The sequence below is a fragment of the Lathyrus oleraceus genome, chromosome 7 (assembly GCF_024323335.1).
Source record: "Lathyrus oleraceus cultivar Zhongwan6 chromosome 7, CAAS_Psat_ZW6_1.0, whole genome shotgun sequence".
In the NCBI taxonomy this organism is placed as follows: Eukaryota; Viridiplantae; Streptophyta; class Magnoliopsida; order Fabales; family Fabaceae; genus Lathyrus; species Lathyrus oleraceus.
The window spans coordinates 301,384,766-301,410,308 of record NC_066585.1 but is presented as its reverse complement, the minus strand read 5'-3'; the positions used below and the strand labels follow the sequence as shown (position 1 = coordinate 301,410,308).

The following is a 25,543-nucleotide window of genomic DNA, read 5'->3' as shown; positions in this document are numbered from 1 at the left end:
ATCTGTGGGTGGGTGGGTTAAACATATTCCTTCGTTCCAACAACAAACAACTATACTATTTATTTATTTATTTATTTATTTATTACGCCCAATAAAATAATAATAATAAAAATAAATAAATAGAACCTAAAACCCATCACTCTCTCTCACTTCGTTTTTTCCGCTTCCATCTCTAACCAACGCAACCACCACCGTCTTCTCCTCTGTAAGCTCTTCCATTCTTCATCACTTTTTCTTTAATATAGATTTTACTATTATTAATATACTCTGCAATTTATCTCAACTAGTTATGCTATTACTATACCCTTCAAGATAAAAGAGTGCAATAAAAGAAAAGGAAAAGTTTTTGTGAAAAAACACCATAAAGGAAGGGACGAGTCCACATCTCAACACTGCCATAAATTTGAACCGGGGAATGATCAACCTCCTAACAAAAGGAAAGGTAATTTATCTTTGTTTTTTAGAGTCGTATTTTGTATCCTGATATAACAGATCTTGTTGTCATTATAAAACTTGTCAGATCTTGCACTAAACACCACATTGTCCAATTTTATATCATATTCAAATTTGTCTTCATCTATGTTTGCCTTTAAATTAAAGTTGTCTAGTGTAAAAATTCCAAAAAGTGTATAGGTTGCTCTAGAAATTCCAAAGTGGAAGGAAGTTGTACTTGAGGAGATAAAAGCTCTCGAAAAGAATAAAACTTCGAGTGTTACGTCACTATCAGATGACAAGAAAACAATTGGATGCAAATGGGTGTTTACTTTAAATATAATTCATATTGGTTAATTGAAAGGTACAAGACTCGTTTGGTGGCTAAAGGTTTCACTCAGACCTATGATATAGATTACTTAAGAGACATTTGTTCCTGTTGCAAAATTGAACACTATCAAAATTCTTTTATCTCTTGCTGCTAACCTGCATTGGTCCCTACATCAGTTAGATGTTAAGAATGTATTCCTTAATGGAGATCTAAAAGAAGAAGTATATATGGACATTCCTCCTGGTTTTTAAAACAAATTTGGATCAAATGTGTGTAAACTAAATAAGTCTTTGTATGGATTAAAATAGTCCCATAGAGATTTATTTGGAAAAATTCACTCGGTCCATGAAAAAACAAGGGTACATCCAAGAGCAGGTTGACCACACCTTGTTCACAAAGTTCTCTCACAATGGAAAAATTGATGCCCTGATTGTTTATGTTGATGATATTATCCTTACTGGAGACGATACAGTGGAAATGTCAAGAGTAAAAGAGAAATTGACAGTAGACTTTGAAATTAAGGACTTGGGATTCATGAGATATTTTTTAGGTACGATGGTTGCTCGGCCAAAGAATGGTATTATGGTTTCACAGCAGAAATGCATTTTAGACCTGTTGAAAGAAACATGAATGAATGGATGTCGTCCTACAGATACCCCTATGGATCCTAATGCTAAACTTCAGGGAGAAGGTGATGTTCCCGTTGATACTGGACGGGAGCGAGGAGGCAGAGATGGGATTGATAATGCTCAAACTTACCATGTCGCACTCTATTGTCATGCCTACACTCCACTGATCTATTTAAAATCAATTCATACGCAAAGAACAAGGTACATTATATGATATCTATTTTCACTACACTGATCTTGAATCTTTAACTTATTAGGAAGTTGAAATACGGATCCACCTCGCGTTGTCGTGACAAAGATCAACACCATCGTTCAAGATCATCAATTCTCCAACTACATACATGTTTGGTTCCTGAACAACACAAAATCTAAGAGTGTACTTTTGTAAGAGTGTAATTTTTCAAAATTCTCAAGTGAATAATAGAAAATAAAATAATTAATTAATTAAAAATATAAGTATGGGAATAAGTGTAGAAGTATGGGGTAAAATTTTTATGGATTGTAGGCATTAATTAATGGATTAATCGAATGGATATTGTCTTAATGGATTTTATTGTCGACCCTATATAAGATTAGTCTCCAATAGCTATTGGATGAATGTGAATTACAAGAAAAACATTTGATTCTACTCCAAAACGTTCAATGAATGTAAAAGTTTTTCTACGCAATGGCTGTAGGTTTGCACGATCGACCCTAAAATCTTAAAAGAAGTCATACATTAAAACTCCCTGAAATCATGAATGTAATCAAGACTGAACTTGCAGATAAATAGTAAATATTTAATGAAAAACAATACTATATCATCCCACAATGATAAAATAAATAAAGTCAAAGACAGGCTAATAAGGGTGGTATCTTCGCCCATGACCATTATCATTGTTGTGCCTTCCCTTACTTGAACTGCCCGTATTCCTGCTGCCACTCCCACCACTACTGCCGCTGCCACTACTCCTGCCACCTCTTTGATGTGAAGGCGGGGTTTGTGGAGGCAATCCTGGCTGTTGCCTGCAGAAGAAAATACATTCTTAGGGTCTGGGTTTCAAGAAACTAGGTAGCCATCAGAACTTTTTTTCACTTACAAACCACCATTGCAACAATATCTACCAATATGCTAAATGTCATGATATGACACGCTATAAGTGTAATTCTCAGAGCAGCCATTTGCAGTTCTACTTACAAGACATATCCAATGCGTCCATCAGCCAGAAGCATCGGCATCATGGCCATTCCAGCGGGAGTTTGACCGGGTCCATACATCAAAGGCTGTAAAAGATCCAACTCCAATCATCAGAATCTCAGATTAATATATGGTGAATGTAAGAATAAATCAATGGCATATATTACATTTACCACCTTCCATGTAAAAACACTTCATGTATGTAGCATGATACTGATAAGTCTGATGTACATGACTAGTTGACTACTAATGAAATTTAATATATACTCTTATTTATAAGACACTTTGGTTCTTAGTGTGAGAAACAAAATACAATTTTGAAGTGTATTAGTTGTGAATACTCCCATTTTATTTTATTTTTATTTTCACTAAATTCAACATTCCCCATGCAAGTGGAAGCATTAATACATAATAAGCATATTTTTGGAAAATAAATTAGCACTAACTAGTTAAAAGGAAATTATACAGTCTGTCCGATTTTGTTGTATTCTCTTATAACAAGGACGAGAAGGAGTGTCAAATATGGAAAAGAGGTATGCATGCAGTAAGACTATAATGTCATTGATCCATTGAATAGTAATGTTTAATGTCACCAGTAACACAATGAAAACCACATAAGAGTAGCTTCGTGTCTCAACAATTAAAGAATATATAATCAAAAAAGCACGGATCACCTGTGCAAGACCAGGAGCACCATATCCAGCACCAAGTGCACCATAGGGATTACCAACCAAACCATAACCAATATGTGGTGGATAACTTGGAAGCAATCCTTGATTCAGTGTATTTGTTACTACAGCCTTCTGATCAGCCTGTGGCTTTGCTAGAGAACACTCTAACATTCGACCTGAAAACTTAGAATAAACCTAATCAATATTTGCAACAGTTACATAAGTTTTAAAATGTAGATATTTAACAAATAATAATGTTACCATCTAATTCATATCTTTCAGTATTCTTTAGTGCTTTCATAGCATTTGATCGCTCTGCAAAATGAACAAAGCCGATTCTGTTCTTTTCCTGACCAGATTTTGGTGGTGGAAGAACCACCTTTGTGATCTTCCCATGGTGTTCAAAAAGCTGCTTCAACTGCTCTTGAGTTACATTCTTAGGAAGGTTCTTCACATATACTGCCTTTACCTGTTTATGCATGTTTAAGAATTCACTATATTCAATGTGTACAAAGTAATGCATCTAGGATAGAAACAGTCAGACACAAATTCAATAGCTAGTACCAGTAGTCTAGAATCAAGATTCAGTAGCATAGTTAAGCGCATGTTATAATATTAGTAATCCATATAATAACTGTAGTAATGTAATCCGTAGCTGTTAATTAGTTTCTACAACTAATCTTTGATTAGTTGTTGGCTTGCTAATGCACTCAAGGCCTTCAGATGGCCTGTGTCAAAGCTAAAAACACTATTTCTCCCACATGCAAATCTCTCTTCTTCAGGCTCTCTATAACAAGGTATCATGACTAAGAGCAGTACCATTCTCTGTAACCATATCCAGCCACTGTTCTGCTACCAAGTTTCAAATGCCTGTAACTCTGTAACTCCTCTCCTACGGTGTCTCTGTCTTGTGACTCTTCCTATTGACTGTACACTGACTCTGGCCACAGGAATCCTAATTTCTCAACCTCTGGCTACAATTTCAAGCAGATTTTCCACCCCCTGTGGCTATAACCCAATCCAATATTAGTGATTGTGTCTCCTCTGAGCCACAGCCGCAATATCCAGTTCTCGACAATCTCGGTCTTTGATCAACAAAATAAACCTACAAATGTTTTAAAATTGGCTCAGACCAGCCAGGCTAACCGGAAACAGGTGCTATGACCGACTTGAGCTGTTTGTGGGATCGGATATGATATAGGACAAAACAGCAACTAGGCAGTGCAGTTCAACAAAACCCGACTGGGTCTCATTTATTTTGTTAATCCAAAAAAATAAGTCCATGAAAAAAAGAAAAGAAAGACCTGCAGATCCCTTTCAAGATAAAAGAGTGCAATAAAAGAAAAGGTAAATACAAAATGATGTACGATAGAAGAAATGATGAACGAAAAAGAATGGAGGAAGAAAACATAAATGCTGAGACAATCCTTTCAAGAAAATGAGCGCCAGGAGAAAGAATGAGTGAAAAAACACAACGCAGGGAAGAAATGTGGCGCTTCAGTTCTGTATATAACAAGAGGCAAAAAAAGAGGGATAGTGATGTATGCATAATTGTTAACTCCTGAGTTAACATGTACTGTTAATATAATATTGTATTATTGAGTTAACATGTACGGTTATGGACCTTAAGAGATTAAATATATAAAATGAAAGAATTTAAAAAACAAAAAGCTCTTTCCAGCTGTATAAGTATGTGTTGCTACAATAAATGAAAAGTGGGAAAGAAGGCAGGCTCTAGGATCAATCCAACGCAATGCTGTTAAACAGTGGTTCTAATGTGAACAAAACACTATTGTTCTGCGATACGCTTTACACTATTTTGTATAAAATGTTGTCAAATAGCAGCACTAAAGCACTGTTGCACAACGGAATTTTAATAAACCTCTATTTTATGCAATGCATGGTTGACAACAATGATCCATCGTACAAGGACTCGTAGAAGTACTAGAGCCGCTACACTAAATATCTTCTTTAACTTATGAATTTAGTATATTAGTTCATGTGGTTCTACTCGTGACCTTAGTAGACTGACCGAGTCAATAGCCTGACCTAGTCTTAAAATACTAGAACCTACCATTGGAATAAGAAGTGCTCATCTGTAAGGGCCCAAGTATTGGAAAGGAACTAGCCACATGACTGCATGTGAAGGCATATCAGACATCCCCTGCATGCAAGACCGCAGCAAATTGTATGACTTTAAGTTTACTTATCTGTCTCCGACCTTAATTTCTAGTGAGGTTCCGCCACATTTTACCATCTTTGGAAATGTTCATTTTAAACTGTAGCTGTCTCAGAAGGTTACTAATTGAAGTTTGATTTAGATAAGGGTGGCTTTGAGGTATTAATGTTGCATAATTATATCAGTGTTCCCTTTCTTATTTGTGTATTCCTCCTTGTCATGCCTGCGTGCTGCGTTTCAGGTGGGATCGCATGTAACAAAAATGGTAACCTCTCCTGACCTCGTTTTGAGTTCTGAGGTTCAGCGGCGCTCCTTTTTTGGGTTTTTTTTAGAAAAAAGCCCTAATTTTTTTAATGGGCCTGAAGTGGGTCGGGTCATAATTAAAACCCTTTTATATTATTTTAAATTGAAATGCAGAGAGACATGCCGTACATTATTCCTTTAGTTCACGAATAACAGCCTTCTCTTCTCCTCTCATGATGACATACCTATAATCCTTTATCGTGATTACAACCTTCTCTCAAAAAATGCAATTGTTACAGCATATTATTACTTTTTTATTGCCCCATAAATTCTCTTCTTCCTTATTACATTAAAAACATAATTGCTTCTTTTTTATTCTAAACAGTACGACTTCTTCCTTAAACACAACCACTCAGCTTTGTTTTTTCCCTCCATATTCTTCTCAGAGATTGTTTTTAATTTGAACTTAGTTTTTATGGTTATGTTTTGATTTTGAACCTTATGATTATAATAATGAACTTATGAATTTATTGTTATGATTTTGTTCTTATGAACTTCTATATGATTATTGGGCCTGTGTATGTAACCATACATGCATAAATATTTTTTTCTACTAGTAGGATCTTACGATTCGTGCTACAATCCTGAGTTAAGATTTTTCAATCCTCCATCGATTTTGCGTAGACTCTCGAGTGTTTAAACATCAGACAGGAGAGCTTTGCTGTTTTGACTTGTTCATCTGTCATTTCCATTTCTTTTTCATGCCTCTATTACTAAGGTTTTCTTAGTCTCCTCTCTTGCAGTGTTGTCGATGACGATGGCGGATGGCGGTCTATGGTGGAGAGCCAAAATCCCGCCATATTGGCCGCTTTGTGGTGCCATTATAGCTGATTATGGCGGAAAAGCCCACAATATCGGCTGATATTTACCATTGTGGTGAGCCCAAAAAACGCCATGTATAATCACCATGGCGGCTATGGCGCCGCTATTTAATAACTCTGCTCTTTTGTTGTATTATTTTGTTTTACTAATATTTATTTGTTATTTCTTCTATAAAAGAACACCAACTAATGAATGAACACTGTTGTTGTACTCTTATGGTGATAAGAGCAAGTAGGTTATGTTTAAGTGAATATTATGTTGGAAACGGTTCCTTTCTCACTGGAGGAGAAACAGTTTCCATTTAACCATTAGAGTATTTAAGAATTATAGAATATAAAATGTGAAAAAGAATGTAGGGGTTATTTTCCAAACCAAACAAATCCCATAAGGTCAAATATCTCATAAACAATCCCATGCTTTCCATTTTATCAGGATTATTGTTATAAATTATGCTTTAATAACTAAAAAACTAGAAAGCAGCACTTGCACATTCAGGCCAATGTATTAAATGATAAGTTCTTGTCTCCATCATAGTTGAAAATGTTTTATTATAATAAAAAAAGTATATTCATAGTAAACATAACTATCAAGTATCAAGTATCAAATCAACACATCTTAAAATAAGGAAGACATGTGAATTGGAACCTGAGATGAAGCAGAGGAATCAGCATTTTTCGGGTCAGCCCAGCTCACTGTTGGGGAGTTGTCACCAAGCTTAAATGTTGGGTTCATCATCTTTTGCCTTGAATATTCAGCACATGCATTATTATAATAGTCAATAAAAGCAAAACCGCGGTTATTGATAATGTTCTTCATATCCTGAGTCAAGGGATTGAACAAAGTACAGTTAATTAAGAAAATGTATATCCTGACTTAAAGTAAAGTAGTTGCAGTTGTGCATGATGCCAATGCAACTCCATAACAATAGTTTAAAAAAAAACAATCTGACCATAAAAAATAAACACTAGAAACTTTCAATTAAAAATGGAACAGGAATGCACAACATCTTAATGCATACCTTGACTAATTCAACAGCGGTAACACCAGGTCCTATCTCACTCACAACCTTTTTTAGATCGTTATCGCCCCAGCTTCTAGGAATATTGCCAATAAAAAGACGACTTTTTGCTTGAGATGTAGAACATCTTATTTTTTTACCCTGAGACAATTGATCAATGATACAGTCAGGTACTGAATATATCATACCAAATTATATTAAGTGTTTGCATTACGCATCTTTAGTTTTTGAAATATTAGAGTTCAATTGAACCCAAGTAGCTACCAACTACAAAAGAGAATGATCTATAGTGTTAGGAACTGACGTTATTACATTACCTTAAATTCAGTATTATTCAGCTCATCAATGGCTCTAGAAGCCAGTTCTACATTCTTAAAAAGCACAAAAGCAAAACCCTTATTCTCCGAAGAATCTTTTCCTTTCATTATTCGAACCTGTTCTCATCAATCTTCAAGTCAATGGGTGACATTGTATATAAACAAACACATACACAGAACAATAAAAAAAATGGCACGGGCATACCTGTACAACTTCCCCAATACGCTGACAAAAATCTTTCAAATCTTCCGTTACAGCATCAAGAGGAATGCCACCTATGTAAACTTCAGACTTGTGAGGAGGAAGAGAAAGAAGTTCAGCATGTTTCTTCTTCTCATCATCATCAATGTTTTGGGTTGGCACGGTGTCTCCTTCCACTTCCTCCTCCTCCTCCTCCTCTTCCTCCTCTTCCTCTTCTTCCTCTTCCTCTACCTCCTCTGGGTCCTCCTCTTCTTCTTCCACCTCCTCTTCTATTTCTTCCACTTCCTCCTCTTCTTCTACTTCTTCATATTCAATCTCTTCTTCCATTTCTTCCTCAGGATCATTTTCTTCTTCAAGGTTGACCTTCTCATCAGATTCAACTGGCTTTTCAGGCTCAGAATGCTTTCCAGTGATGAAACAGCGGCAAAAATGTAATTATAAACAACACCTTTGAGCAGTAAATCTCAAATTATAAACAACACCTTTGAGCAGTAAATCTCAAATTCATTTTTGCCGCTGTTTCATCACTGGTTGTTTCTCTTCAAATCTCAAATTCAAATCTAAAGCACAAAATCTATCAACGCAAGAGAAAGAGAACAAAACAAATGCTCTGATTCCAAAAGCTACCTTTGAGCAGTAAGAAAAGTAACAAATATACCTCAATGAAACGAAACCTCAGAAATATCCAAAGCTCAATCACCATGAACAATCACGGATGAAGACGAAACACATTACAAAGATTAGAGAGACAAATGAAGAACCAAGCGATGAGCAAAGTGGAGAATTGGGCGATGAACGAGAGTAGCAAACAAACAATGCGAAAGCGAAAAATGTATTTTCATTGGTATGTGGTAACATTTGATCTTCCAGGTGTTACTGAAAGTGTCAAATAAGGAGTCTCTGCAACATTTTCTTAAATGTTATAGATAAAATGTTGCAACATGTCATATATGTACTAGTGTTCTTCTAGTAAGAAAGAATCAAATGATATTCTCACCTGTAATGTAACCGAATACAAATATCTTACATGGATGACAAACGCAAGCTTGTCGGTTTTATATTACAAAAAAAGTTTAAAACTGTCGCGCCTTAGCCCGTATCTTCCTAATCAAGTAGTCTTCCAAACCAATGCCAGCATCCACAATTCTAGTATCACCTTTGATTTCAATCTTAAGAACTTCCTCCAAAACACCACCAATTCTCACATCCTCCTCCTCCACTTCACATATTTGAGGTACCACAATCATCCAAGTATCCTTATGAGGAGCTTCCCCATGGTCTAGCGAACTCGTGAGAACTCCACAGGCTTCCTCAACCCTACCAACATTGCAAAAACCATTCACCAAAGCATGGATGACAGCAAAGTGTGGAGAAAAACCTTTGGAAAGCATTTCCTCCACATACTGCCTTGCCTCATCAAACATTCCCAAATGACACAAACCATTTACCAAAGTCCTATAAGAAACCAAATTCGGCAAACACCCATTCGGCCGCATATCATCGATAACCTTGCAAGCATCACGAGCTCGCCCTTCTCTACAAAACCCTAATATAACCGTATTGTAATGAACTATATCAGGATTACACCCTTTAACCTTCATCCTACAAAGAAGCTTATAAGCTTCCCTAAGCTTCTTCTTCCTACACAAACTATTCAACAAAGTAGTATAAGTCAAAGAATCAGGAACAAACCCTTTATTCAACATATCCTCCAAAAGATCAACAGCTCCATTAACTTGACTCTTCCTACACAAAGCTTGCATCAAAATCCTATAAGACTCAATATCAGGAACAACATCTCTCTTAAACATTTTGTTAAACAGTGTGTATGCAATACTGATGTCACCATTAAGACAAAAAGCCCGCATGAGAATGTTATACGATCTAGTATCAGGAGCCACACCATGTCTATGAGCATCCTTAAAGAGATCGAAAGCGGGTCGAACATAATTCCGGCGAGAAACGAGAATCTCAAGAATGCGGTTAAGGTGTTTGGTTAAAGGTCTGATATTGAATTGAAGCATGGTGTAGAATGTGTTGAGGGCTTTGTCAGGTAAATTGGCTTCGCCGTAGATTTTGATTAGGTAAGAGAAGAGGGTGGGGGTAATGGGTTGGGATTCGGATTTGAGGCGACGGAGCAGATCGTCGAGGAGAGAGAAATGTTTGGAGCGACCGAATTTGAGAATGAGAATGAGGTAGGTGGAGTAGTTGTGGCGGAAATTGGGTTGGAGAGAAGCGTAATCGAAGATTTCTTTGGCGAGAAGAGGGTCTGATTGGGAAGCAATGAGTTTCCGGACTCTGGTTGGAGAACCGATTGGAGAAGAAGAAGAAGAAGAATGGAATTGGTGTTGCAGTGAAGAAGAAGATGATGAGAATACGCCATTTGAAGCAATGGTTCTTAGATTTTTTGATAACACTGTAAACGATCGGTGCATCGTTTTTTCAGATAACTGACAACAGAGTGAATGAGTGAATGAGTGAATGAGTGAAGCAATGGTTTGGCGGCGAGTAGCGAATCTGTGGGTGGGTGGGTTAAACATATTCCTTCGTTCCAACAACAAACAACTATACTATTTATTTATTTATTTATTTATTTATTACGCCCAATAAAATAATAATAATAAAAATAAATAAATAGAACCTAAAACCCATCACTCTCTCTCACTTCGTTTTTTCCGCTTCCATCTCTAACCAACGCAACCACCACCGTCTTCTCCTCTGTAAGCTCTTCCATTCTTCATCACTTTTTCTTTAATATAGATTTTACTATTATTAATATACTCTGCAATTTATCTCAACTAGTTATGCTATTACTATACCCTTCATCAAATCAAACCTTCATCAGGGTTTATCTTTCTTCATAAATCTCATCATTTTCTACCAAAAACTATCTTCAGTTATTCATTATATCCTTTAGGAATCTAGGTGTTGTTAATTATTCTTGAAACAAACCAAGAAATCTCTATTTGATGGGGTTTTGGGGTTTGATTTGACAGCTCTAGGGTTTTGTCATTTTGTGCTTATGATTTTGTTTTTTTTGTTATTGTGCTTGGCTGGGATTTTGATCTCGTTGGAGATTTTCCTGCAAAGACACAATCTTTCATTGTTTTGTTGATTGGGCACAAATCATATTTTGAAGGTGTTCCGGTGAGGTGAGTATCCGGTGGTCCGTGTATGACATGTGTCGATGTCAATATGTGTGGTTACTTTCATTTTTAAAAAAATTCTTATTGGTGCTTTGTGTTTCAATCGGTGTTTCGTAGGGGGAAATTGAGTGGTGTTTTAGAGTATGTCTTTAGGACTGGTTATGAAAGAATTTTTGTTTTATGAACATCAATTGATCATTAGAATATTGACTTCGAGCATAAAATGAGGTCATTTTGTTAGGTGTGATGTTTTGATTGTAAACTTGGAGCTTCGAGTGAAGAGCTGAGAGTTACAATCTTGCTTCTTCTCATACAGCTCCATAAAACAATAGCCGTTTATCAAACAGGAATGAAACCAATTTCATTCTTTTTGTAAATTTTTATGGCATAAATTCGTGTAACATTATCAACAACATTGGTATTAAATCAGTTTACGGTTTGTTTTAGGATTAAAATCTTTTTCTTACTTAGCTACATAGTAAAATAAAATATTTTTTGGTTTTATATATCTGCAAGCACGCAGATGATAGTTGAAGGTTTTCGCTAGTATTTTTTTCTTCACCAAAGTTTGAACTCTGGTCCTTTAATCCTTTGCTCAAACCAGTTAAGCTACCCAACCCAACCCATGAAATAAGCAAAGATAAGTGTTAGAAACTAAGACCTGGCAAGCTAAACAATAAATGCTTGGACACAAAGATAAGTGTTAGAATTTAAGGCCTGGTAAGCGAAACAATAAAAGCTTGGACTTAACTGCTACTGTGGGAATGGCCACGTTCTGCTTTTTTTCTTTCTTTCTTCAGAATTGGTAATCTAAGGGTGTAAATCGATTAACACTTCTCACACTCTTCAATAATTGAGTTTCTTTTTCAAAAGAATAAGTGTCAAAGTTATTGCAATCAAGCATTCTTTGCATGTCGAACATGTGTGATACGACATTGTAATAATTGTATGGCATGGAGATATATAAATCAATTTTCAGATGCTTCTAAGAAATTGTCTTGTGATGATTTGAAAGCTGAGTGTTACAATGGGAATTCTGTTATCAATCCACACTTATCGCTAACCTGATAGGTTTTGGCATAAGATTAGTTTTATATCTCTAACGCCAACCATACTTAGAGCTAATATGATAGGTTTAGGCATAAGATTAGTTTTACATATCTCTTAACACCAACCAACAAATATAGCTAACATGATAGGTTTAGGCATAAGGTTAGTTGTGGATATTAAGGGTTCAATTGGGTTCTCAATATTCTATTCATGATTATATATAATCTATTGGCTCTTGTTGTGTCTTGTATAATAAAATAAACCACTTTATTTTGTTAAATATAAATTCTATTATATTGATTTATTTTCAGGGCAACAATGGCATCCATCTCAGCTGTGAATATTTCCCCACTATGCATGTTTCAACCCGCAAACCGCATTCAATCAACCAGTGCTACCTTAGTGAAGTGCCCTTCCGCTTTTGGCTCTATGAGAAGTGTTTCCAGATCTTTTGGCTTGAAGTCATCCTCTTCATATAGAACAACTGCCATGGCTGCTTACAAGATTAAGCTAATTGGACCAGATGGAAAAGAGGACGAGTTTGAAGCTGCTGATGATGTCTACATCTTAGATGCAGCAGAGAATGCCGGAGTCGAACTCCCTTACTCGTGCCGTGCTGGAGCGTGCTCTACTTGTGCTGGAAAGGTTGTTTCTGGCTCAGTGGATCAATCTGATGGCTCATTCTTGGATGATACTCAACTTAAGGAAGGCTTTGTGCTTACCTGTGTTTCCTATCCCACAGCAGACTGTGTTATCCAAACTCATAAGGAAGGTGAACTCTACTGAGAAATTGTGGCTTGAAAGTTAAAACCATTGCTCGAGGAAACTGAGAATTTAAGGTAGATTTTATGGCGGATTTTGCTTTAGAATCTATCTTTCTTTTAGCATTATTAATAGTGATATGGGTTTTAGAAGATGGTAAGTTTGACATTTAAATGTGATCAAGGGTGTTATTTTAGTTATGAAGAACATGATGAAGTATTTGGAGGAAGAAACAACCTTTCATAATTAGTAGAGAAATTTCACTTTCTTTTTAAAATAAACAAAATCTATCTTGTTATATCAATTGTCAATAGCTGCTATTTTAACTTACCTAAACATATTTCATTAATTGAAAGATGTGGCAATTTTCAACTAGGGAATAAGTTGTTATAGTTTATTTTTTCAGTTGGTTTAAATTAAGTTAAATATATAAAATATAACCTGCATAACTCAATTTAAATAGTAACTATTTTTTTGATACGTATAACAGTGAGAAAGCTAGCAAATTTGAAGATTTGATATTATTGTCCTTTGCAATGTTTACCTATGCATGTTTCAAAATTCAAAGAACAATATATTAGTTTGATTTTTAAAATCATTTTGACAAAACTGATTTATTTTTTTATGTTTGGATCAATTCGGTTGATAATCGGTTTTAAATAGATTTTGATTTTAATCAAAATTATTTAATTTAATTTAAATTTTATTTTTTTAAAATTAATATTAATTTTTAAATTTTAAAACCATAAATAAATTTTATGAGATTTTAGAATATTATTTCTTTTAAAATTTAAAAAACATAAAAGAAACAAATTCTTTAGAAAAAAAATTGAAATAATAAAATTATTTTCTGAAAATGAAAAAAAAAATGAAAAAAAAAATCTTTAAAAAAAGTTATTCCAAAAAATAAAAATAACAGAAAAAAATTTATTTAAAGAAAAACGGAAATCGGAAATAAAAAAATTATAAAAATAAAAAATAATTTTTATTCTGAAATTATAAAAAATTATTATTTAATTTTTTTTTTTGAAATTAAAAGTTTTTTTATTCTGAAAATTTGAAAAATTAATTTACTGAAAAAAATATAAAATATTTTTTATTTAGAAGAAAATAATAATTTTATTTGAAAAAAAATATCAAATTAAAAAAAATTCTGAATATAATATTTTTTGTAAAAAAATATTTTTAAAAAAACTTTTTTATGAAATTTAAAAATATTTAAAATATAAAATTAATTTTAATGTGATAAAACATGAAAAGAGAAAAAAAAAAATTTGAGTAAAATTTAGATATCCAATAACAAAACCTAATTTTTATAATGGATAACAGTTTATATTTGGATAACAAAATGGATATCCAAATTTTTATTTTAATATTTGGTTTAATTTTTTAAAAGTAGAATAATTTAATACTAATTTAATTATGAATAAATCCTTTTTTTCACATCCCTATATATCATAGTCATTTTTCTTGCTAACTAAATATTTATTTTCACAGCTTATAAAATATTTTGCCATGTCAGCATCTTTGTAATAAATTATACGAATTAAAAAAAAGCATAAAAATAATGCTTTCCAACCACAAATCAAATTTAAGAATCTATTACTAGTAAAATAAGTGTTAACATCTTATACCGTCCACTTGAAATAATTGATTTATAATTAGTTTTATAAAAATTAAATATTTAAACACTAATATATTTTACTCCAAAAAGTATAATAACATATATAACAAATTATTTATACAATAGCAACTAAGTTTTATTCCACTAATGTGATCTTATCTTTTGGACTATAGTTTTTTTAAGTGTTTCTCTATATCTAAGTGTTTGATTCATTTTAATTTAACATATCTTCTTTAGAAAATTGCGTAAGACATCGTAAAGATTGTTACTATACTTTCGTAAAAAAATAAAAATATTTTTAAGATTCAGATATGTATTGTTAGACTAATCCCAAATATATTTGTTCCTCAGTCTGATCTTAAGACTATGTAAAAAAAATTACGGAAATTAATCTTCCTATAAATTATGGAGATGCTTCTCTTGACACTATTTTAATAAAAAATACGTCAGATTCTTTCTCATTCCTCGCTTTTTTAAAATACTCTCTCAACTCCTATTCTCTCATAGTCATTCAACTCACTTTAAATTTTCTTTCATCAACATCAAATCGATCAAAGAGTTTACTCAACATCAAACTAAACTCACAATTGATAAGTTTATGATTTTTCTATTTTTTTTAAATTTCTATATACATTTGTAGGAATTGAGCATTAAGTTATGTAATATGTAATTTAGATATGTTAGTGAAATGAATAATGTGTTTAATAGATAGTTTAAATGATCAATGCATTATTTTGGATGTTGGTATAAACTGCATTTCCGCCATTAACATGCTTTTGAGTTGTAGTACCTTATGGAGATGCATCTTTAGATTTTTTCAATGTTTTGATTTCTAGAATCTAGAGATGTATCTCCGGAACTTTTTCAATTTGCTTTGTTTGGCTTGATCTCATTGTGTTTCATATGTATAATGCTTGTGTGATTTACTTACAGACAATATGGTTGATAACCTAGATAGATTGAGGCATAACAGAGCTGCACATCATGCATAGAGGGAAAAAGCTCGCTCATCGCATGCACCTGTTGTTTTTAGCCCGATTGATGCGAGGACGTCAACTTTTGAGGCTCATACATTTCCACCTTACATGTGTCACCTACTCAGACACCCGAGGCACTGGAGGCACCTAAGGCTCCGCAGGCACCTGAGGCACACGAGGGATTTGGAGGAGGTCCTTCAGACTTATTACTCCTGCGTCTATACCCGAACCATGATGCCAGACATGTCTAGGACGGAAAGGTAAAATTAAGTTGTATTCCTTCTTTGAAATATCATTTTTATAATATTCGAAGTTTTCGACGATGAGTTATTTTCCTGCAGGACCATGATGCCTTAAAATTTATCAACCATGGTCAAAAGATTACGGGTCAACAACAACCTAATGAGCATTGGTCTAAGGATGTGATGCAACTATCTGGGCTGAGAGACTTGTGCAATATCGATTATGTTACAGTTAACCATGGTATGCTATCAACATTTGTAGAGAGCACTCGAAGACGACATCATTTCATTTTTCACATAGTGAGATGTTTATCACACTAGACGATGTCTCGTGCCTGCTGCATCTTTCGATCATGGGGAGACTGTTAGATTACAACAAAATTAACATAGATGACACAATGGAGACGATTGTAGACTAGCTTGGAGCTGACCCAGAGAATGCCATGCCATACAACGAAAAATCCATGAGCGCATCGCACGCTCGAAGATACAACAGAGTTGCCACCGAACTATATTTATTCTAAAAGGAAAGAGAAAATATCGATAAAATCCAAGGGAAAGAGAAATGGGTAAGGAAGTCGGTTATGCAAGGGGAGGGTATTAACATCCCTCACATCTGTTGTACTTAACGAGAACCATTTTTATTGTTCTTTGCTCGAATGTGTGTTACTATCTAAAGGTTACTTGCAAATGATAAAAGGGAAAAAATAAGTTTATAGTTAGTGTGCTCACCAAGGATTCAAACCCTCGGGCCTACGTATTCTCACAATGCAATGAGAAAATCAGAGCTCCGTAATTCGTGGTAGAAAATATAGATTTGTTGGTTGATTTTAGGGAACAGTTATAATCATATTCTAGAAGTGTATAGACGTTAGCTGATTATGATCCTTGTTCGGATGCTCTAAACTTTTAGTCTGACTGCTAATGAACATATTATAACAGTTCTTTTGTGAAAAGAAAGAAAATTGTTTGGAAAAACGTCTGTGTGATAAAAGAAAAAGAAAGAGTTGCTTGAATATAATTAAAATAAAAGTTGCTTGAATTGTAAAATAATTTGAAGTGTAAGAAGAGGAGTAGGAAATGTAGAAATGGGTGTGAAATGTGTTGTGAAATGACAAAGAAGTTGTTTGTGTATGGTGACAGTATTGTTTGAACCAAAATTGTGTTGTTTGGACCCATAAGATAGGTGTGTCTGAGCCAAGGAGTGTGTAAACTAAGGATGAGGTATTTTAACCGATAAACGGTGATTAACCATGCATGAGGGTGTGTTAACCAAGGAGTGGTGATTAACCCATGAATGAAAATATGTGGTATGTTAACCAATAGACGGTGATTAACCAATGCAGGAGTTATAGGGTTTGTTAATCGAGAAGTGGTGATCAATCCAAAGAATGAGAATGTGGTATTTTAACTGATATCCGGTGATTAACCAATGCGGAAAGTTGCCTGAGCATGGAGGTAATATGGCAATGCATGAAAAAATAACTTCATCTTCTTCACTTCCATGCTTGTCTTATTCTTCTAAGCTTCCATTGCTTTGCTCCACCACCGGAGGCGGAAGAGTTTTTCGCAACAGTCAAGTTGCAACATAAAAAATGCTCATATCCATCTCCTCTTTCTATATATCTCATCAATTCAATTCACCACTCAACCAATTTTCAGAATTGCATCAAGAAAGTGATGAACCCTAACCTCTAAAACAAAAATTAAATGATAGAGGGGAAGAATCAAGCCGCCAAACCTTGGGGCTTTGATTCTCCAATGCAAGAGCTACATTATGGTATCAAGATTCAAGCAAACTGAGGCAAAAGAAAATTCACCGACATGCAAGACATAGGTTTGTCTTGGAAATTGTTGAAATCTGAAGGTGCTGAAGATGAAGAAAACCAGAGGTATGCTACTTTGAACCTTCAATCTTTTGCTTCTGCAATGAACTTATTCCTCTTCAAGAATTAATTACGTAAAATTATGAACTAGATTATTGTTGCTATTGTTGATTGTATGAGTATGAGAGTAGTATGGAGTGTAGAAGGTTTATCTCAAATGGTGACAAACTTCAATGTGAAGCTTGCTCCAATGGTGGTAGAGCTTTGGTGAGGCGAGAGAGATAAATTGAGAGAGACAATTCTGAATTTATAGTGGAATGTTTAGAGAATGAATGATTATGGTGGTTGTTATTATCGTTGTTATTGGTTGAAGAGTGTGGTGAGTTTATATAGATGAATTTCCGAACTGTTTCGGGCATCTCTGTTAGAGGTTAGGGCAACAGTTAGTGTTAATGGATTCCAAGAGTAAGTTGGTTATGAAATTAACAGAGTTAGAGTTTCTGTTAGATTGAACTTGACAATTGGAATGGTCAATGAAGTGGCATTTAGGGACTGTTATGACATGTTGGTGAGGTTAGGATTGAAGTGAATTAGTGTAGTTCAAGTGTTGGTGAATGTTTGTGATGTTGTTGTAATGCTTAGTTCAAAGATAGGAAACTGCTAGTGTTGCTGCATCATGTTCATGTGTTGTTATGTGAACATGTTATAGGAATTGGACTTGTTTTTTAGGGTTTGAAATGGGACTGTGATGCTGAAATTAAGCTGAAAATTGAAAAATTAACAGGTGTAACCGGTTACCAGGTTTTGTGTAATCGGTTACTAGAATGAAAAAAGGTGTTCTGGGTTGCTGAATAAGTTGATGAAACACATGTGTAACCGGTTACCGGGTTTTGTGTAACCGATTACCATAACGCAAACATGCCTCTGGGTGTTGGAGAAATACATGTGTAGCCGGTTACTAAAATGAAAACTTGGCTTTCTGGTGAGCTGAAGTAGGTGTAATCGATTACCAGGTTACCAACTCAAAAATTGGCCCTTTTTAGTGTTTTGGTGCATTGGCTCATGTGTGAAGCATAAGGTCTTGGCCTTTTTCTCAATGTACATGTGATTTTGCAGGGTTGGTGTTATATGTTTGTCGTGAAGCATTATCTATGAAGGTTCAGCAAGACGTGTGGATTTGACAAGAAGATAGACCAGGGCTTAGGATAGGTTGACCTTGGTAAACTATTTGACCAAAAAGTCAACAGTTGACCAAAGGTCAACTGTAAGTCAAAAAGATGAAATTTTGTATGCAAATTTGTAATTTGGATCCTTTGTAATGAAATAGATTTTGAAATGAAAGGTGTATGTAAATTTTGTTTCAAGAAAGCAAGGTTCCCTTCCAAATTTACATCTCTGAATATTTGAATTTGCCTTGAATATGACTTTGAATGAACCTAGAATTTGAATTTCTTGATCACTTGAATGAAGTGATATGCCATGGATCAAACAAATCAAAGCCCAAGATAATCATTATCTTCCATATACTATGCCATGATGTAATCAACACAACCACAAGCATATACCGAAGATTAAAGTTCCACAAACTTGATTCACAAGAAATGAATCAACCATCATTGTTGTGCCAACATCACTTTTGTATCATAATTATCAAAACTCTTGAATCAATGATGTTTATATGAAGAATGAATGCGTATGGCATGGGCATGCAAATGAACTGAGGGTTAAAAGTCAGATGAAAAATGAAAAAGGGAGGACAAATTTTGGGGTATGATAGTTGCCCATATTTAATCTTCTTTGACCTGTATGTACGAATGGTGATGACCGTTCGGGAACTTAAGGTAGAAGAAGATTAAGGGCTCATTTGTTTTGGCTTTGCTTTAAATGATTCTTATAGTGTTACATATTTTAGTGTAAAATAAATTTACAAAGAAACTTTTCATAAAAGTTTCAAATTAAAATTTGGTTTGAATAGTTATTCTTAAAATATTATTTTAGATATTTTATCATTTTATCGAAACTTTTTTTGGATATCAAATTTTCAAAAAATCACTTAATTTTGAAGCTATTTCAATTAGCTTTTCATAAAAATCATTTTTAAGATACACTTTTTTGAAAAAAAATGTGATTTCGACTATGTTTTGATATTCAATAATATATATTTATGTTATAGAATGAACAATTCAATCTTTTAATTTATAAAAAACAAATTTAAAAAACTTATAATATTTTAAAAGACATTTTTGTAGAATCCATTTTCAAAAATACAAAGAAAAAATCCATTTTTTTAAAGTTAAAACAAATTGACCCTAAATACAAGAATATCCAAAAATTTGTCTGTTGAGGATGGAGTGAATGAGGTGTGAGGAAGGGAAGTGTATTGGGTATTTGTTTATGACAGGTAAAATTTTGTGATGTCATCTGATGGGGATTGAATGAAATATTATGTTGGGGAAATAACTTAGTCGCAAGGGAAATGTTTGATATGCATGATATATGCAAAGTATGATTTTTTTTATGATGCATGAATATGGAAAAGTTTGTATATATGATGTATGTGCAAAGAAGCAAAATCCTAGAAAAGGAAATTACAAAAAATGAAAAACAAAAGTAAATGGAAATGGGAAATTTATATGAATTTCCATTGGTTTCAACATAGGCTATCACCCTTCTAAGATATGGGTCCCAAAACTTTGCTTCGGTTGACGATGATTGGGTCGATTTGTTGTCGTCTGAGATCTAGTTGTGATGAAGTAGGCTCAAGGTTGAAGCAAAATTCCTTTCTCCCTAACTTTTTCCTGAACATTTTACTCTTTTTTTTTGTCCACCGGGATACCCATTTTTTCCCTTTCGTAAGGAGCATTATGGAACAACAAGACAACCTAAGTGCATCGTCGTCCTCTCACGGGGTTCCCATCCAATCGTTTGACATTAATCCCCATTACATTCTACCTTTCCAATTTTTCACATTTTGACTGAGAATAATCGATTGACTTAGGGAATTAATCGATTGATATGGTTTAATTTTTTATAGATATTTCTAATTTTTCATGTGTGCAATCGATTGACACGGGATGTCAATCGATTGACATCACCCCAAATTCTAAAAATCTCAATTTTTCACACGTTAACTTCATCTTCCCCATTCCCTATCCCTCATACACCAAATCATTTCTCATTATAAATATTCAAACACATCATATCATGAATTTTACAGCATATAACAATCTCATCATAATTAAACATGTTATAACATACAAATTAAATCATGATTTATAACAATTGTACACACAATTTATTAATCACTTTCATCAAAATCATGTTTATGTTCAAATTTTCAAAATTCTAACAATGATATAAAATCACACACACATAAACAGAATAGTAGACACACGAATTTAGTCACGAAAATTAGATAATCAGGCCTTCAATAATCAATTTTCAGATCAACACATAACAACAACGATTAATAAAAGATTGTACGAAATCCCTAAAGAGAGTAAGGGTCAATCTTCCTTACCTTTCACGTCAAACGCCCATATAGAACCTCTTTCTATCCCCTTACCTCATATTTCCAGCAAAATTTTGAATTAGGTTGATGGCTTGTTCCTCCGTATTCAAGCCATAACCTCCATTTTTCTTCCAAAAACTCTATTTCATGTACTGACTCCTCAAAAGTCTCATTAACCCCTTTTCATCTCTAAAAACCTAATTTCATCTCTTAATAATTACATTAAGGTCCAACTCTACTTATTTTTCTCACCACTTCCCTTATTTTTTTTCTAAATTTTTACTTAAGACATTTTTTCTTATTTATTTTAATTAATTAATCAAAAAGAATCATAAATTCTAATTATTTCCAACTAATTTAATTATTCTATCCATCAAAGAGTTCTCACAACACTCCACCATACACCATATACACATACAACTCAATATATTTTAAATTAAAAACGCCACATACTAACTAATTAAATAAAATACAAAATATTTGATTAACTATATTAATCAAATTTCGGGGTGTTACAGATCATTAATGTTAGAATATTTATATTAATTTAAAGATACTCTAAGATACTTTAAATTAATATAAAATATATTAGATCATATTTATAATATTTTAAATTAATATAAAAGATATTATAGAATATATATAGTATTTATTTAATATAAAAGATATTAAAATATTTATAATATTCATAATTAATATAAAAGATATTATAAGATATTTATGTTTTTGGACCATTAAATATCTGTTGGTTTCATCAATTATAAATATGTATCTCTATCACTCTTATCTTCACAACTTTCAGAATTTTAGCTGTCGCAACCTGAAAAATACAGTGTGCGAAAAAATAACCGGCGAAAGAAAATGACAGAAGAGTCGCCACCGTGCGTTATTTATCCCAAAGGAGGGAAAGGAAACGCTCGAAGTAAACCTGGAAAAAGGAAAGGACAAGACAGGGTCTCGCAACCAAATCTTGGGTTCGAGAGTCGATTATGCGAAGGGAAGGTATTAGCACCCCTACGCATCCGTAGTACTCTACGGGATCCACTTTTGTAGTTCTTGTCTAAAGGGTGTGGGTTTATCTAATGTGTTATTTACTAAAAAAAAGGGGTCAAAAGAAAATGACTCGCACGGATGTCGCATCCACTGCATACGTATCTCATTTGAATATGAGAATCAGAGTCTTCGTAGCTCGGCTACCTAGGGGTTAAGGGTAATTGTGCTCGGTAAGACATCGCGTCTTATGCCTACGTATCTCATCTCTAGTGGTAAACTTAGAGAGGTAAGGGTTAAAATTCTTTAGAGTTCTTTGAATTTGGAAAATATTTGGAGATATCTAAGGGGATTGAGAAACACTTGTAAACACCTTGTATGAGTCTATGTGCTTACACGTATGAAGCTTGTTCTAGACCGACAAAAGGCTTAATACGGAAGCCCAACGTTTCATGGTCCAATCAAAATTATCCAACGCATATAGCTAACACACATGAGATTTAATGTGTAACACCCCTAAACTACTACTACTCAAATACAACATACAATTGCATAATCAGAGTTAATTAAAGCATGCATACACGACGACATCACATTTACTTCTGCCAGAAACAACACATGCCATGGTCACATAAAAGTAACACGAATTATAAATCAAAACCAAATAACCAACATGCAAACTCACACAGCGGAATAACATCTCTCTTCATAAATGGTAAATAGTGATGATTCCCATAAATCATCTACCACAAAATATCATTTTGGACTCTAAGGCCACTCAACATCGAAATCAACATATCCAAATAACAAGATAAAAGAGAGCGCAACAATATCGCTCAACATCAAAACAAATACAAATAATCTCATAAACCCAAGTGTTACATGACCAGAGCACTATAGACTACCTAGTCAAAACACAACAAGAACTAGCCTCTGAATCTAATCCTTGTGTGAAACACCACTATCTCCGGTATCTGAGCGATGTCGCGATAGAACATCATTCCAACAGAAGGGTGAGAATTCAAATCATTATAGAAAAACATAATAATATGAAATGTATAACAAACATACATATATTATTAAAATTCGTCACGCTTCATACAAACATGCATCATATCACCTTATTAAAGAATCACATGTTTACCATCATACGACATGGCTCAACAATCCACAAGTATTCATTTATAAATACTAAACAAAGTACAAAATTCATATTTCACAACATATCGATTTCATGTACATATTATCATCCACCATCATTTACAAATCATCAAATATACATACAACTTTCACATGATTCCATAATGTATACAAGTCACCATTTCATCACATATATCACAAATATGCACACATATCACATCAACAACACATCAACAATTCATATCAAATGGATCACCTAAAATCTACGTATATGCATATCTACCAAAATCATATCCACACAATCATATCACATAATCACACAAACAACAATTCACACCGACATGTGCGACTCAATGCGATATGCATGTGGATCCCATCCATTAACATTTCCGACTTGCCGAACATCTCTCAAATAGACTATATAACCACCTCTAAAGCTCAATTCGGCCTTAAGCTTTCAAACCCCATTCGGCGTTAGGTTTGGGACAAGAAAATAATCTACGCGAGATTACCCAACATTGCCTCTTTCATATACTCATGCTAGTGTAAGTGTGCAACAACAACAAGACTCATGCAATTAAGACGATTGCAACCCCTTAATCAAACATAAGCATACCACATCCAACATTTGCACAACATACACCTAACATGACTTCAATCCCAAACAATACATCAAATAACATTCATCATCTCATCACAACACAATAACATAAAGCAAACAAGTCAATTCATGTTATTCATCAAATTCACGAATTCACATCATCACATACATAATTTCAAGTATTATGTTTCTTCATAAAATCCATCCAAAACCATCCATTACATGTCAAACAATAGAAAACATGTCATTCACATTCACCATACATACATCCATATTAGGATTCTTTTGATAAAATATTAATCTACTGTTATCAAAATGAATATCACGTTATAAATAATATTCTTAACTTCGTAACAGTCCAAACGGCACCTCAAACAGAGTTACGGTTCAAAAGTTATTGAATTTACAAGTTTTTCAAAATGCTGTCAAAACCAGAAAATTTGTTGTTGCGAAAATGCTGTCAAAAACCAGAAAATTTGCTGTTGCAAAAATGCTGTCAAAACCCAGAAAATTTGCTGTTGCGAAAATGCTATTGTCCAGCACGAATTTTCATCATAAAACTACATTAATCCATCATTTTTCATGAAATAAATAGTTATAGCATATAACAACTATTAGGATCATATAAACAAGATTCTAAACTCCACTAATTTTTACCAAAATCCCAAATCAACCATTTTCAAGTGAAACTCAAACATGCAATTATACACCAAATCATGTTCTATACACATACCCATTCATGGAATTCAATATAGAAACATCATAGCATAACATAAACATCAATTTCATGGATTAAAACATAAACACATGTTAGGGTTTCTTAAAAATCAAAATCCTCAAATCCTATGTTCATGATATCTAACCCACATACATTAAATACATTATATTTACCCATAACCACTTGAAATCCCACCCTTACCTTAGTATAGATGAAATCTCTAGGTCCTTCTTCTTTTAGTTTCCTCTTCTCCTCTTTCTCTCCTCTTCTCTTCTATTCTCTCTTCTTCTCTTGTTTTACAAAACTAACTCTAATCTCTAAAACCCTTACTATCTTTTTAACTCATAATGAGCTTAACCCACTTATCTACCCATTCTAATTAATTAGGCCCGTTACTAGACAATTGATATTTCTACTCATAAAATTCAATTACTCAAATAACACATATATTCAAATAACTCAAATAATCATCAAAACACATATTTAATTAATTATCATACCAAATAATGATTAATTAAAATAAACACCTAATAAATAAATACGGAAATTAAATCGGGGTGTTACAAAATGTACATTTTTTTTATCTTTATTTTTTTTCATTACACTCATCTTGAACTATGTAACTGACTTGAACGTTGGAGTGCTAATCTTGCAGGTCCACTTCTCACCACCGCACCGAAGATCAACATCATCACATCTAGGGTCTTACATATACCATAAACACCAGTTCTGGTTCCGTTATGAAAAAATGGTGTCGTTTATGGAAAACGACACCGAATTCCCGCAAAATTCCACGATCAAAATCCATATGATTCAATCCCAATCATATAGAAATCGCATATGAAGCTCATTACATTTCCAACCTGACTGCGGAG

At 33.7% G+C, this 25,543-nt stretch overlaps 4 protein-coding genes across 7 annotated transcripts in view; 2 read left to right on the top strand and 2 right to left on the bottom strand.

The window, feature by feature from the left end:
* The first annotated feature begins 51 nt into the window (after positions 1–51).
* LOC127101640 (ferredoxin, root R-B2) lies at positions 52–13,337 on the top strand. 4 transcript variants are annotated; one of them, XM_051039105.1, is made up of 3 exons: positions 148–205; positions 11,158–11,233; positions 12,589–13,337. In XM_051039105.1, the coding sequence occupies exon 3, from the start codon at positions 12,596–12,598 to the stop codon at positions 13,061–13,063; it is 468 nt and encodes a 155-aa protein (XP_050895062.1). In that variant the 5' UTR covers positions 148–205; positions 11,158–11,233; positions 12,589–12,595; the 3' UTR covers positions 13,064–13,337. The 4 variants fall into 4 exon arrangements, with proteins under 4 accessions (XP_050895060.1, XP_050895062.1, XP_050895059.1 ...); XM_051039104.1 differs by lacking the exon at positions 148–205 and adding an exon at positions 10,744–10,801; XM_051039103.1 differs by lacking the exon at positions 11,158–11,233 and having other exon boundaries at positions 52–205.
* On the bottom strand, positions 2,087–8,745 carry LOC127101633 (heterogeneous nuclear ribonucleoprotein Q). Its single transcript, XM_051039092.1, has 8 exons — positions 8,085–8,745; positions 7,880–7,996; positions 7,563–7,703; positions 7,190–7,363; positions 3,502–3,709; positions 3,244–3,416; positions 2,570–2,655; positions 2,087–2,397 (listed from the first exon to the last, which is right to left on the bottom strand). The coding sequence occupies exons 1-8, from the start codon at positions 8,406–8,408 to the stop codon at positions 2,232–2,234; spliced, it is 1,389 nt and encodes a 462-aa protein (XP_050895049.1). The 5' UTR covers positions 8,409–8,745; the 3' UTR covers positions 2,087–2,231.
* On the bottom strand, positions 8,902–10,637 carry LOC127101630 (pentatricopeptide repeat-containing protein At4g01400, mitochondrial). Its single transcript, XM_051039088.1, has 2 exons — positions 9,079–10,637; positions 8,902–8,981 (listed from the first exon to the last, which is right to left on the bottom strand). The coding sequence occupies exon 1, from the start codon at positions 10,619–10,621 to the stop codon at positions 9,155–9,157; it is 1,467 nt and encodes a 488-aa protein (XP_050895045.1). The 5' UTR covers positions 10,622–10,637; the 3' UTR covers positions 8,902–8,981; positions 9,079–9,154.
* The window catches only part of LOC127101641 (ferredoxin, root R-B2), a 56,558-nt gene continuing 42,172 nt past the window's right edge, over positions 11,158–25,543 (top strand). Inside the window, exon 1 of the mRNA XM_051039109.1 lies at positions 11,158–11,233. The gene's annotated coding sequence lies outside the window, so the exon portion shown is untranslated. The remainder of the gene's footprint in view (positions 11,234–25,543) is intronic.